Source organism: Staurois parvus, unplaced genomic scaffold (assembly GCF_062004578.1).
Source record: "Staurois parvus isolate SC_StPar_1 unplaced genomic scaffold, SC_StPar_1.0 ptg000572l, whole genome shotgun sequence".
In the NCBI taxonomy this organism is placed as follows: Eukaryota; Metazoa; Chordata; class Amphibia; order Anura; family Ranidae; genus Staurois; species Staurois parvus.
Genome location: NW_028318368.1, coordinates 7,141,542 through 7,157,652, shown reverse-complemented (window position 1 = coordinate 7,157,652; position 16,111 = coordinate 7,141,542). Strand labels below are relative to the sequence as shown.

The window sequence follows — 16,111 nt, the reverse complement described above, 5'->3', positions numbered from 1 at the left end:
CTTACAGCTCTGGCTCAGGAGCCCTGGTAAAGTAACAGGGAGCGCCAGAACACAGAGCGACACGAGTGCCTGATAAGACTTCTGCTGCTGGATGCTGATGTTCATTTGGGTATGCAGGAGCAGCTGCTGGATGGCACGCTAGCAGAAGAGCAAGAACTGGAGATTGTCAGGGCTCAGCTGGTTCAGGTGCAGGGTGAAGGATTAAGTCAAGGTCAGACAGTCCCAGTCGGCAACTAGCAGGCAGATCAGGCATAAACGCCAGGCAGAAGAGTAGTCAGGGGTCGGTGCGGGCATCGTTCAGGCAGAGCCGGGAGAAGACCTGGTCAGCAACAAGAGAGCAATACGGGAATAGATGCACAGATGCTAAGAAACATAGTAGACCAAATGGCACGGACACAAGGAACTAGAGCAGTTTAAAAAGCCTGCCTGGTGCCAATGCGCCCTTGCGCACACACACGCACACACATTGAATGGCTACTAGTAGGGCTTACAGGTATCCTGTGCCTGTGCATAAGTATGTGCGTTCCCTGACAGGTATAGTTTCATAGTTAATCTGGTTAAAAAAAGACACAAGTCTATCCAGTTCAACCAACAGAGAAAAAAAAGACACACTTATCTATTATAGCATGCTTTATCTTTTTGAATTTATAGACAGCAAACAGCCCAACATCTATAAAAAGAAAATCATTTGATCCTAAGAAAACAATGTAAATCTATCTCACTGATTTTCTTTGTTCCTAAACAATGGGCTGTTTTCCTTCTTGTGCTATGGGGAACAATACAGCTGGATCCCATTCTACTTTATTTATTGCAGAGGTATTAGCAGTAGACCACATGTGTGCTATGCATGTCATATATCTGTGTGCAAAGAAACAAACAGAGGGTGCATGGGCCTAGTGCATTACCTTCTAAAAATGAGATTTATTGAATAAAAAGTAGTATACTCGCAAAAGAATAAAATCAAAGGCACATCACAAAAAAGATAGCAGGGTACAATCTCCCTAGATGGTGGCTGTTTGGGGACTGTAGGCCTTCAAATGATGACGCGTTTCGAGGCAGAACCTCTTCCTCAGAGCCAACGTGGCCCCCTACAGTCCCCCAACAGCCACCATATAGGGAGATTGGACCATGCTGTCTTTTTTTATGATGTGCCTTTTGATTTTATTTTTTTATTTTATGAGTAGACTACTTTTTATTCAATAAATCTAATTTTTAGAAGGTAATGCACTAGACCCATGCGCCCTCTGTTTGTTTCTTTGCACACAGCTTCTTTGGATTTCCCTGCCCGTTGAGGGCAGCAAGGCTTGCATTCCCAAAAAGTACTCCATGTGGAGTTACTGACATTGTGGAGCTCATCGTCCAGCACAGGAGTTTCAACATTTATTTGCTCATGCTTTTTTATCATGCCATATATCAGCCTATCCAAGAACTTGGGTCATCTATCATATGGCTAGAGTCCTGGCAGTTTTGGCCCTACCCACACTTGAGCTGAACAGAAAAGACCCGAACAGGACTGTAGAAATACTATGATGGAAAGAAGCACTTGGTTACTGTAGAACTGTAATACCTACCTCAGTCATTAATATATGTTCATCTTTGATTAGATTTTGTTATTGTGAATAGTTTAGATTTGTGGAAATATTTATTAGCAGTCTAATTTTCCATCATAATATCGCCATAGAGCAGTTTTGCCTTCATAACATTGTCATAAAGCAGTTTTACTAATTAACAAAGACACAAACAAAAGGCAGGCCTTTATGCATTTACAATTGCTCATGTGTACTGTGTGCTTATAAGTAATTAGAGTATTGTTTTTCTTGGACTATAGGGATGTGGTATGAGGCAGCTGAGCTCATCTGGACTTCCATTGTTGGTTTTTTTGAACTGCCTATACCTGACAAAAAGGTAGATCCTCTTTATGTCTATAATAAGCTGTCTGCTATTGGTGCCGTCACGGATGCTCTTGTAGCCCATGTATTCACGTTTGCTTTTATGGCATAACATCAGACAGGTGGGAGTAGTCTGGTGTGTTCCTTCAACCTCTGTAATCATATATTTAAATAACTAAAGTGATAGCTTTCCAGTGAAACACAAAAGCAAATGATTTAATGACAGAGCAGAATCTGGTGCAATCATACGGCTCTTTGCTCTTTACTCTGATAACGAGATGCAAAGAGGAAGTGTTAGCTTGCTTAGTAATGAAGGCCACTAATTACTGTTTTAAGTAATTGATCAATTATTAGAGCCTAGAATAGATGAATCGGAGGCAAACAGAAAGTCTAATCCTTTTCTTTGCAGTGACAGTATAAAACCCATCCCTTCCTTAAAGCAATATGTACTAAAGAAGCAGATCACTCACAATCCACTTGGTCTGACTTTCAACTGTTTAATAATACATAACACGGGTGCAGCAACTTTGGTTTGGTACATTATATTAAGTCATATTCTGCTGGAAATGTGTTTTCATTTCTTAGCATCAAAGAAAGTGCATCTTGATAAAATGATAGTTTACTTTTTTTTTTTCTTTTTTGACTTTTTTATTTTTGTTTTTAGGGAATTGCAACATCTCTTGGTGTTTTAGCAGACATTTTTATATCCATGAATGAAGAGGATTATCAGAGGTTCAAGAAAAATAACCACGTTGGATTAGTATGTATTGCACCTATCAGTTTTACCTGATACCTTGTATGTTTTAATACAGTTGTTATGTACACAAGCAATCAAATAAAATTGGAGTGCTAGAGTCTTAGAGCTACTTGCAACAAAGGTAAGTGATATTACCCAAAGAACAAATAAATCACGATGCTGCAACACCAGGGGCGAACTGACAACTCAAGGGGCCCCCCGGGCAATAGGGGATCATGGGGCCCCTGTGTCCTTGCCCAAACTCAAAAAAAGCCTATGAAAAAAATACCAGTGGCATCTCATGGGGCCCCCTACTGAACCCGGGCCCTCGGGCAATGCCCGAGTTTCCAAATGGTCAGTCCGCCCCGTGCAGCACTATATATATGTGACTAACCAATCTAAGTTTATTTGTAGCTTAAAACCAAATACTGTATGTATATTGGGTTGAAACAAATGGCTTTAGCACCCAAGGTAAAATTTGTTCTGCTGCAAAACTCATTTCTTGTTATACAATACATCTAATATAAACATGCTGTCATCTGCTGAGTCAGCAGTGTTACAGAAATGAGTAATTGGTATTGAATCCATACCAAAAAAAAATCTTTAGCATCCCAAGACATGTTAGGTTTTTAGTGCCAAGGGAAAAATACACTGGGCTCAAAACATTTTTTTCACTTGCTACACTGTTATTGATACTACTCCATATTTATCTCATATTTCCAAGATCCCAATTCACAAAGATGCATAACATTTGCTCTCTATGTTATTATTTATCTGTATGCTGTTTTATCAAAGTCAGTGTAATTTTGTTGGTCAGCCCTTGTGAAAAAAAAATAATGTAATTAATGTAAAGTCAATTCGCAAGATTACCATACAGATTGTCATCCCCTAAAATAGCATCAGTTTTCAGGATGGTGATACTTGATAACACTTCATAATATAAAATGCATATGAAAATAGGTTTTTCAACAAATAAATGCTGATTTCATTAAGGGGAAATAGGCATTACACATTTTAGTGACAATAATGTTTTTGTATTAACAATCTAAAGGAGAAAATTACCATTTTGGTTTATGTGGTTATTCTTACCATTCAGTTGATCATTTGATGCACCAAACAGTTAAGCACATGAAATCTTCATTCTTTTAGACGTGAACCCTGCATGTAGTGTTCCTCGCCTAATCTTCCAATTTTTTAGAGCTAAAATACACCTAGGTTGAGCCACAAAAAGTCAAACAGTTGCAGGTATGAACATTTGGGAGAAAGTGCAACACGTGATGAAGAGAGGATCATTCAGAGGAAGTAATGCAAGCTAAAAGTATACCTGTACTCACTTGCTGGTATGTAAAGAAGTATCAACATGTTGGTGCAGACACCCAACAGTGCTTGTCAAACTCCACAATAACATTCTAGAGCAGTCCCGAAGTCTCCATATCCAGTGTGTTCTAATATAAAAAATTCACTAGTGCCCATTCACACGTCTCATGTCTGGTGTGTTAACTCACATTATGCTGAACATTGTAATATAGCAGGCAATTCATTTGAATTAATTTGACATCTGCAACACAGTGTTCCACAGAAAACAGTGCATCACACAAATGTACATAACTCTCATTAGCGTGCAGAGCATCACAGCACAACAGTGTACAGTGGACCTTACAGTTATTCTGATCAAGGTCTTTGGGTTTAATTTACTAAAATTGGAGAGTGCGAAATCTGGTGCAGCTCAGCATAGAATCCAATCAGCTTCCAGGTTTTATTGTCAAAGCTTAACCACTTGCCCTCCTGAGGATTTACCCCCCTTAATGACCAGGCTTCTTTTTGCTACTCGGCGCTGCACTAATTCAACTGATAATTGTGTAGTCATGCAATGCTGCACCCAAACGAAATTTACGTCCTTTTTTTCACACAAATAGAGCTTTCTTTCGGTGGTATTTGATCACCTGTGCGCTTTTTATTTTTTACGCTATAAACAAAAAAAGGCCAAAAATTTTCAAGAAAAACAATATTTTTTACTTTCAGCTATAAAAAATATATAGTAAACTCAAAGTTGGTTATAAATTTAGGCCAAAATGTATTCTGCTACATGTTTTTGGTAAAAAAAATCCCAATAAGTGTATATTGATTGCTTTGTGTGGAAGTTATAGCGTCTACAATCTATGGTATAAATACTGCAATTTACGCCATTTTTCTGCTATACAGCGCTGCGCTAGTTTAACAGACAATTGCGCGGTCATGCAATACGGTACATAAATTAAATTTACATCCTTTTTTTCCCCACAAATTGAGCTTTCTTTTGGTGGTATTTGATCGCCTGTGCGGTTTTTATTTTTTGCCCTATAAAAAAAAAGGCTGACAATTTTGAGGAAAAAAAAACAATATTTTGGACTTTTTGCTATAAAACATGTCCAGTAAAAAAAATGCAAAAATCAAATTTAGTCATAAATTTCTGCCAAAATGCATTCCGCGACATGTCTTTGCTAAAAAAAACCCCAATACGTGTAAATTAATTGGTTTACGTGAAAGTTATAGCATTTACAAATGGCGGGAAAGATACTGGGATTTTTAATTTTTATTTATACTAATAATGGCGCCGATCAGCGACATGTGGCGGCAATCAGCGACATATGACGGCGACCAGCGACTTATGGCGGGACTGCGGGACTGCGGTGGACATTTTGACACTGGGGGGGGGGAGCTGACTTGGGGTCACTGACATCCTCAGTGACACCAATACAGTGATCAGTGAAAAAAAACCACTGAAACTGTACTAATGTCACTGGGGAGGAAGGGGTTAATATTTTTAGAATTTGCAGTGTAAGGGGAGTGTTTTACTAGGGGGCGGGGGTGTGTACTGGACGGGGGGGGGGGAGGGAGGGGGGAGCTGATCGAGGGACAGAAACTGTTCTCTCCCTCTGCAGCTTGGCGGCGAACTGTCACAGAGCAGGCTGTGTGTAAATAATGCAGCCCTGCTCTGTGTCAGTGTGCACCGCTCATCGCGGGAAAACAGCGGCAGCCGTGACCCGGCGGCGGAGACCCGCTGCTGACACCCACGGGACAGGTAGGGCCTCACGCACACCCCCTACCTGTTTTGTAGGCACACGTTTTAAAACGTGCTTTTGCCTACAAGCGCCGCCCTGCCACCGTTTATATGCGGTGGCTGGGCGGCATGTGGTTAATTGAACAAGCTGAAGTTAGAAGCTGGCTACCATGCACAGCTGCACCAGATTTTGCACTCTCCAATTTTAGTAAATCAATCCATTTGCCTTATGTTCTGAAAAATGGTCTGGATGGCCAGCCTATGAATTGTCGAGTGAATGAGCCCACTGTGATAAGTTTTGCATTAACTTATTTATTGATTCACAGCTGTTAACTGTGCCACCAGTCTAAACAAAATCCTATGTTATTTCTAGTGGCAGAGCTAATGCTAATATGAAACTTAGCTGATCTTTTAAACCAGACACAGAGAGGTACTTGTTGTCTATGCTTTGCTCCTAAAAATTCAGAATTCTGATATTTTTGTTTTCTGTTGTTATATTGACAGACCCTACTAGAAGAGTTTGATCACCGATTATTATCAGCGGCAGAAGCTTGTAAGCTGGCAGCAACCTTTAGTTTGTACACACCCCTCTTCGTGCTTACCAATTTGGTATATATATTAAATATATAGATCACTATAGATTTTATTCTGTTTATTTTATATACTGTGTTATGTACACTGCATTTTGTTTCTCTTTGGCAAATTAGTGTTATGGGTATGACAGTGCAGCGGTCATGACAATGAAACAGGTAGATCTTTCTTCTTCCATTCTTACAAATTACAGACCTTCTTCTTTATGGCCACCTAAAGCTAACATTGAAGCCCAAATCCTATATTAAAGGATAAGTTCACATTTCAAGAAAAAATAATAAATGCATGTATTTTTGCAGAAAAAAAAAAAGTACATTTATTATTTTTTCTTGCAGGAGGCTGCAAAGCATTGTACCTGTGATCAGTGGATCAGGGATGCAATGTCAGGCTTCTGCAGACAAGCCCTTCAGCTTTTAGCTGGTACCTTCATATGGGCTGTCGGTTACAAAGCTGCTGGTCTTGTGAATGAACTACAATGGCGCTCATCAGCGCCCACCCTCACAGTTCATTCAGAACTACAAGTCGTCAGCCACACTCTCCATTGTGAATGAATGCTGCGGCTGTGTGGGTGGACTCCCGCATGTCTGCACTGGTTTTGAATTGTGACAGCAGGTGCAGGGAGAGGATCCACTGCCCACTGTCACACTGAGGCGCAGATCGGGAGCAGGAGTTGAAGCATGTTAACCTGAAGGACCTGGAAGTACCATCATAGTCTGGGTGGAACATTATCCATGTTCCAAAAGGTGAGCTTATCCTTTAACTTTTTTCATTTTGGAAGCATGGGGAAGGGTTCTGTTTTTATTATTGCCTGTGACTGTTGAGGAAATGATCCCTTAGTTGTTTTTTCTGTGGCACCAAAACACAAAATGGTGGAAATGGGGTCACTGGGATTGAGTCACAAACAGGAAAAAAACCCACAAAGATTCTAATCTTTCTCCATTCTACTGCTTTCTTTGCAGTCTGTATCCTTTTAGGCTTCATTCCCAGCAGTATGTTCTGGGAACACACGCAAAATTGTTTACTTTGCCACAATGCATAAAAACAAGCAGCCCATTTGCAGGTGTACACTGGTACCATTAATGCATTATGGCCTCCTCATGTATCTTGCAATTGGGAATGCGTTTGTGCATGACAAAACGTATAGTGCCAAAGTGCCATGCAATTTGGTGTGCCATGATTTTTAAAAGGGTAGAATAACTTTTTTTGCGTGATTCTCCACCAATGAAATTGATGGCCTACACTAAACGCGTTGAGCAGAAACATGCAAAAAGTGTGCACGTTCTAAGGTGTGAATGGAACCTTAAAGGTATTTCCATTATTTCCTCATTTCTGCCCCCCCCCCCCCCAGGACAATAAGTGAGAAAACATCACTAACATCTCTCTACCTAGGATGAAGACAGATTTTCTTACCCTTCTTCACTCTATCCAAAACTGAGAAACATTTTTGGTGGGCTTAAGTGATTGCTTATCTGTTTCTTGTTTGAAGATAGCAGACTAGGTCATAGTAATGTCACACAGATGTAATGTTTGAATGCACATATGAAGCAAATATTGCTTATATGACATAAGTTTAGAGTTTACAGCACACTTTCAAAGGAAAGTGCTCTTCTGAACAACGTACTGTATGTGGTGCAGTATCTATTTATCAGAGGTTCGTGAACCATTATGCTAAAAATAAAAAGTGCGAGTTTGTATAGGGTGCTTGTGCTTCCTTATAAAATGTTCACCTGCATGTGTTGGAGATGCAGTAGTGATAAAGGAGCATCACTTTATATTTTTTTGTATGTGCCTACCTTTGCAAAACTATTGGAAAGAAATAAATACAGTAAGTTGATTACCAAATTCATATGAATAACCTTGAGTGATGCTAGTCAGCCTTCCTTCTCCATTTTAATCCACTTCTTAAAAATGTTAAAAGAATTCCCTCTAATGTGTGATTTCACTTTACCCATGGAGCTTTCGTCTACACCATTTTGGGGCAGACAGATGCAATCAATCTTTATCAGTGTTGCAAACTATATTTGAACTGTCAATCCCCTCTGGCAGGCTGTTCAGCTGCACCACCTTCTTTTGCAACTTCATGGCACACATCATCCTATGCCCACACTAACCCAGTCTGAGTCAATATGCTTAGACTCGGAACCAATTCAGCACAGTCTGTCATGCTTGTACCGTCTTTCGTCCCATATATCTGATGACTTTACTCTGAAATTCTTACCAAATGGGAAAAAGACCTCAACGTCACATTTACAGACAAACAAAAAGATAGAATCATCCAAATAACTCATAGAGCCTCCATTTTGTGCTCTATACAAGAAACCGGCTACAAAATTCTCTATAGATGGTACAGAGTCCCTACTATTATTATTATTATTGCACAGTATATAGCGCCAACAGTTTGCTCAGCGCTGTACATTACAGTGGGAGACAATACATGAGACAATACAGTAACAATACAATAAAATACACAAGGGGTTCAAGGGCCCTGCTCCTTGGAGCTTACAATCAAGGAGGGAGGGGAGAGTGGTACAGGAGGAAATAGCTGTGGGGGATGGAGTGGTGGGGGGAGCAGAGGAGATCAGCAGTTAGGTAAGGGCGGGGTAGGATTCTCTGAAGAGATGGGTTTTCAGGGTACGCCTAAAGGTGAAGAGGGTAGGTGACAGTCTGATGGATTGGGGTAGTGAGTTCCAGACGATGGGGGAAGCGCTGGAGAAGTCCTGGAGGCGGGCATGGGAGGAGGAGACCAGGGAACTAGAGAGTAGGAGGTCTTGTGAGAAGCGGAGAGTACGTTTTGGGTGGTAGATGGATATCAGGTCGGTGATGTAGTTTGGGGCAGTGTTATGAACAGCTTTGTACGTCAATGTTAGTATTTTGAATTTTATGCGTTGGGCAATCGGAAGCCAGTGGAGGGATTGGCAGAGGGGGGTGGCGGATACGGAGCAGTTGGTAAGATGGATGAGTCTGGCCGCAGAATTCAGGATAGACTGAAGCGGGGATAGCCTGTGTTGGGGTAGGCCGGTGAGGAGGGAGTTACATTAGTCAAGTCGTGATATAATAAGGGAGTGAATGAGTTGCTTTTTAGTTTCTGGACTTAGGAACGTGCGTATTTTGGAGATGTTGTGGAGGTGGAGTCTGCATGAATTTGTAAGTGATTGGACCTGGGGCTGGAAAGACAGATTGGAGTCTAGAATGACACCAAGTACTCTGGCTTGTGGGGTGGGGCTGATGGTGGTGTTGTTGGTACTACTCTCCACAGAGTTTTTTCTCAATGCCCTTTAGTTGGTTGGCGATGCCAGAGGGAAGAGGGCTCTATGCTTCACATATTTTGATCCTGGCCAAAGATCACACATTTTTGTTCCCAGGTCAAACAGATTATTCAAAGATTAACAGATATTCAGATGCCGTTTAACCATGCTGCATTCACCCTCCATCTGACCCCCATGTTCTTCAAGAGATATGAAAACTTTCTGCTCATACAATTGCTTAACATGGCCAATGCATGCATACCACTACATTGGAAACAAACCACGTCTCCACCAATATGCCCCTGGTTCTCCAAGATTAATGAAATACACAATATGGAGGAGTTAATAGCCGTGGCCAATAATAAAGAGGAACAGCGTCGTAAATGATGGTCCTATTGGATGGATTTCACCTTCTCACCAGACTACCAGACCATGTCATCTTATTTTGACTAGATAATTGTCCCTTCTGGACAGTGTCGATTTGGCGTGCCCACTGTGAGGAATCTTGTACAGCCCTCTTTTCCTATACCCTCTCTCCCCTGCCCTCATACTATTTTCCCTCCCCCCTTTTTTTCTTTGTCTTGCTATTTTCCACCTCCCTTTATTACTAATTAGATACCACTGAGATACTAACTACCATACACAAGTTCCTGATGAGGAGTTCCAAGCCCGAGAGACATGCGTTGTTTTTTATCGTGTTTAACTACTTGCCGACCGCAGATAGCTGAATGACGGCTTCACCGTGGCCGGCCAGTTCTGGGAAGGCATCATATGACGTCCTCCCACAACGCGCCCTCCCGTGCGCCCTTGGGGGTGTGCACCCGGCGATCTCCGTGATCGCTGTGTCCTACGGACACAGCTGATCAAGTAATGTGGTAAAAAGCCAATCACAGCGGCCTTTTACCAAGTGATCAGCCATGTCCAATGACACAGTAGACCACTGGTAAATGCAGTTGCCGGTTATTGGCTGCACTTTCCTCATGCTGTCACAGCCTGAGGAAGTACTGCCGATAACGGGCAATTGTTAGAGGATGGATCGGCACCAATCATCAGTGCCCTGATGATCAGTGCCCAGCAGTGCCGCCCACCTGTGCCCAGCAGTGCCGCCCAGCAGTGGCACCAACCTGTGCCCAGCAGTGCCACCCATCAGTGCTGACCAGCAGTGCCACCCATTAGTTCCCAGCAGTGCCGCCAGTCAATGCCCAGCAGTGCCATCAGTCAGTGCCACCCATCAGTGCTGGCCATCAGTGCCGCCTATCAGTGCCCATCATTGTTGCATATCAGTGCCGCCTATCAGTGCTCATCAGTACTGCCTAGCCGTGGCACGTCATCAGTGCCACCTATCAGTGCCGCCTACCAGTGCCCATCAGTGCCCATCAGTGCTGGCTATCAGTGAAGCCTCATCAACGCACATCAGTGAAGGGGAAAAATTACCTGTTTGCAAAATTTTATAATATAAATAGAATTTTTTTTTTTTTTTAATTTTTACATTTTTATGTTTATAGCACAAAAAATAAAACACCCAGTGGCAAGTAAATGCCATCAAAAGAAAGCTCTATTTGTGTGAAAAAAATGATACAAATTTCATATGGGTACAGTGTTGCATGACCGCGCAATTGTCATTCAAAGTGCGACAGTGCTGAAAGCTGAAAATTGGCCCAGGCAGGAAGGGGGTATAAGTGTACAGTAGGCAAGAGTTGCTACCCTAGGACTACCCTATGACTCCTATTCACATCTCCATAACAGAGGGGAAGTGTTTTTTTGTCTTACATATCCTGATAATATTGTTGAAAATCAAACCAATTGTTATTTGATTCCTGACAAATGGCATAGTGCTCTAAAGTCAAGATACTGATTATCTGCAGCTTTTTTAATCATATTTTATTGTCTTTTTTTATTTACTTAGAATATCCGTGGTGCATGCTTGCTATCCTACAGTTTGTCCAAAGAGTGTCCAGTGGAGCAAAAATCTTACTATCTCTTGGAGGCCAAAGAGTCTTTTGAGATTGGTCTCCTCACCAAAAAAAGAGGAGACCACGTGACAAGTAAGCAGGAGCTTCACAGCTTTATCAAGTCAGCATTTTGTCTTACAAATGTGCACAAGTGGCTTAATAGTGAAGCTGGGCAAAATGAAATTGTGAATCAACTTTGCAAAGATGCCATGGAAAAACTGGCAATATATAATATGTCATCAGACAAACATGACAAAGGAGTCTTGGCCAATGATGTCATGTGTCTTGTAACAGCTATTAAAGAACATTTAAAAGTGCAACTGTTTTCAAATTCCGATGATCAGTCTTTTGTACCTGACAGTTACAGAGACAGCATTAAAAAGAATATTGTCATTGGAAAGGTGAGCTTCCAAATACTGTTGGATATGTATTCTCAACATCATATTTCAGTGTGCAAAGTGTTTGATGTTGCTTGCAGAAACAACACCACAGAAGAGGATGGAATGAAATCAGGAGCTTGTATAACTGCCTTGAAGACTACTGACACCATCAGTACCATAGACAGCTCCCCAAGCCAAACAGCTAGTGATCAACAAAGTGACCAATCAGTAAGAAGAAGAAAACTTGTACATTCTGATGCCATAAGTCACTCTTTTGATGAAGAAAGAAGGCAACGATTAAGTAACTCACATAGTGGTAGTCAGGGCTCCAGTTTGTCAAATTCTTCTTTTAGCTGGGAATGCATACCAGAGCAGAATGAAAAGGAGCCTAATGTTTGTAATAATAAGGGTGATCACGTTGTGAGTCTCAGTTCATCCTCTACTTCCAATAATGTTCTTGATGAAAAAAAGTCTGGTGCTTACATACATTTGCAGGGTCTTTCCCTTCAAGATCATGTCACTGATCCCCCGAATCATGCAGTAGGCAATGAAACAACTGGGTTTCATGGCTGTAGAAAATCCTCTGCTGAAAGGTCTAGTACATATTCAGATGATGGATCTTTTGAGTTTGTTGACCTTTCTGTTGGTGCTCAAACCAACAAACTAACAAATGTCACAGAGAAGCAACAAATGTTTACGTCTGATGGGGTAAATGCAGGAGGTACTTCAGGGCCAAGTGCCTATTTTGGAATTGATCTAAAAGGTGAAACACAAGATACTGCAGATGATGCACCTTCTGGAATACAAAAGTATATGATGGTACCTCCAGGTCCATCAAGTGTTATTATGGGGCCAAATATTTATTCTGGAATTGATTTGAAAGGTGAAACACAAGATACTACAGATGATGCACCCTGTGGAATACAACAGACTATGATGGTACTTCCAAGTCCTTCGAGTGTTTTTACTGGGCCAAATATTTATTCTAGAATTGACCTGGAAGGTGAAACACAAGATACTACAGATGATGTGCCCAATGGAAATCAAAATAGTATAATTTTACCTCCAAATCAATCAGGTGATAATATAAGGTCATGGATAAATTCAGGAATTGACTTGGAAGGTGAAACAGAGGATCCTATGTATAATCCACCACCTGTAATACAAAAGGCTATGACAGTATCTCCTGGTCCATCAAGTATTATTGAAAAGGCAGGGATTCACCCTGGCATTGACCAAAAAAGTGAAGCTCAAGATACTACAGATGATTTACCCAGTGGAATGCACTCTTCTATGAAAATTCATGCTAGTCATTCAGTTGATAAATTAAGACAAGTTTTGCTATGTGAAATTGATATAAAAGGTGAAACAAAGGATACTACAGATGATACATCATTTGGAATTCATGAACCTGCTCATGCAGTATCATTAGATGCTGATGGTAGACAGAGGTTACTATTTGAAACTGACTTAAAAGGGAAAATAAAAGATTCAACAGAGGTATCAGGTCATGTTGCAGAACATAGGTTAATTTTTGGAATTGACTTAGATGATGAAACAAATATTGCTACAGAGGAAGTATCTATTGATGTGCAAAATACTGATTTGTTGCCTTCAGGTCAGCCTGCCTTTACCCACAAATCCTCAGCCTCCTCTTCTGAAGGCAAGGCGTTAGCTACAGAAGACAATTTGGAAATGCAGTTCCTTAGCCGTCAGTGGTCTGTAGAAAGTTCAGCTGACAAAACACCTTTAAGTCAGCAAAACAGTCTAAACAATTCACTCACCTCTTCTGGAAAGGGCAAGCCTGAATCTAGTTTTGTAAAGCAATGCCATGCGAAAGAGGATGTGGCCAATATCAGCTTCAGTAGCAGCCATGACTCTGGTTCTTGGTGCAAAGTTAGTCCATTTTCAGGTAGTCTTTCTGAGTCACATTCATCTTTAAATTCAAGTGTAAGCTCTTTTGTTGTCCTGCAAGCACAACATAAAGAGCAGATTCTCCAGGCCCGTTCCTTAGATGTCACTGATTATGAAAGACTCCTATCCGGTGTAAGTCATGAATGGCTGCTCAAGAGGTTGGAACATACAGGAGTTTTTAACTTCAAGCATGTTCAAAAAACTTACAGTAAGTATATTTATTTTTTGTTTTTTTCCTATTTTATATTTTGATAGCAATATCTTTTCTATAGAACTGAAAAATTAGAAAAGTGCAAACACTCCTTACTGTAGCACATCTGATTGACCCCATATGATAATCTTTCTGTTAATAGATTATTATTTATTAAATCAGTTGTATATTTCTTCAGCGAGCAAATTACATCTACTTGATGCCCTGTCAAATCTACAATTTAGAAAACTGCTTGTGATTTCAAAATGTTGTACACAGTGGGGTTGATTTACTAAAACTGGAGAGTGCGAAATCTGGTGCAGTTGTGCATGGTAGCCAAGCAGCTTCTAACTTCAGCTTGTTCAGTACAGCTTTGACAAAAAAAATGGAAGCTGATTGGTTTCTGTGCAGAGCTGCACAGGATTTTGTGTTCTCCGGTTTTAGTAAATCAACCCCAGGATCACAATGTTGTACTTGATCCTGTAAACTAGCTATCAACTACCAATTGGGCCTAATATACATATAATCTATTTTTGTTTGCTATGAAAAAAAACTGTTGCTGATAGATATCCCCTTAAAACAGGGAAAGGTTAATACATCTGTGTTTAATAATTATGTTTGTTAACCTGAGGGTTGCCATCAAAAATCACATAGCTTCTTAGTACTTGATATCTTAGGCTTCAATAAATAGCTACATTTTATTGTAAGAGTTTTTGTTCTTAGAAGCTCTGTGGATTCAACTGTGTAATGTTTGTACATACTTGTAGATCTTTTTTTATTAAACTTCACTAAGTATTTCTGGTACAAATTCCTAAAAGAATGAACTATTTTGAAGTCAAAAACATTTTTCTTATGTTTGGATAGGGTATGGAAGTGTTGAAACTTCTGGTATGTTTTTTATTGGTTACTTTAATTAAAGCTGAATTCCAAGTATGACCTTAATTGCACATTTAGCTTGGACCAATGTAATCATGCATATCTCATACTTGGGGACTTGCTGTAAAAGCTGGAAATCAATATGCATCGTAGTAGTCAGTAATACTACAGTGATTGCTGAGATCTTTAGGGTCTTGTGACATGTGGCTTCCCCACTGCACATTGACCACAGGGGGTTGTTTGGAAATATCACTATTCAAAAAACGCCATGTATGTTTTTCACTGAATACAATCCCAACTTCTCCAATCAGAAAATGCCTCATCCACTCAATGGCAAGTGATTGACCCCCTCAGGCGCATAACACTAACTAGTACCTCAAGTATGAGATAAGAATATTTACATTGGTGTAAGCTGGACCAATGTAAGTATGCAATTAAGTTCATAACTAGCAGCACAGCAAGTGAAGGCTAATCCAAAAGTTTACAGTTGTCACCCAAACAGGAAGATAGGGGGGAATCTCCCAATGGGCTATTGGTTTGGTGTTGATTGCTTCTAGCGTCTTGGTTTTTTTGCTATGACATGAAGAAAATGAAATATACCGAATAGGGCACAAAATATCTGATAAGTGTTTTAACCATTCCTTACTCTATCCAAAACTACATAAAAAATGTTTTGACCTTAGGTATACTTTAAACCTTTCTGTGCGAGTTTAAGAAATGCTTAAGCATCTTTCTATTGACCTAAAGGTCAGATTACCTAATAAGCTGTCAGTTCGACTTTGTTTACATTTGCCGTTGGTGGCATTAAAAAAACACGGTTGGCACGTTTTTACAGACGCTTTTGCTTAAAATTGCAAAGACAATGGACGATGGGGTTTTACATGCCACAACTGCAATGCTATGCAGCACTGTGCGACCAATATTATTCCTTCTTTTCTGCTGAATGCAACCCGTTCAACTGAATGAGGTCGTTCTGCATCCACCCTGCAACCACATGCAATGCACGCAGTTGTAGCACGGTGGTTCAGGTTTTAAGGGTTAAAACTGGCAGTGAGAAGGTGACGCAGTGCCTCCTTACTGCCTGTCTCTCCTAATAGTGATCCATCATGGTGTGATGGCCATGTAAAAGAGCCCTAAGAGACACTTTTTATTTCCTGCCTAAAAACATTCCTGTGTCTTTGCAGCAGATATGTGCCACTTATCTAGTCTGGCTGATAACAACCTTACTTACTTCATAGGTACTAACAGATATATACTTAGGTCCCATAAAGAAGAAATGCCTTTATTGCCCTGATGGC

The 16,111-nt window shown here is 40.6% G+C and overlaps 1 protein-coding gene across 4 annotated transcripts in view; it reads left to right on the top strand.

Moving 5' to 3' along the window:
- ALPK1 (alpha kinase 1) overlaps positions 1-16,111 on the top strand; it is a 159,509-nt gene that overhangs the window by 119,835 nt on the left and 23,563 nt on the right. For all 4 annotated transcript variants that reach the window (XM_089691850.1, XM_089691852.1, XM_089691851.1 and 1 more), the window contains exons 8-11: positions 1,829-1,905; positions 2,554-2,649; positions 6,170-6,274; positions 11,408-13,955. In XM_089691850.1, coding sequence (XP_089547976.1) covers positions 1,829-1,905; positions 2,554-2,649; positions 6,170-6,274; positions 11,408-13,955 — 2,826 coding nt within the window. The remainder of the gene's footprint in view (positions 1-1,828; positions 1,906-2,553; positions 2,650-6,169; positions 6,275-11,407; positions 13,956-16,111) is intronic.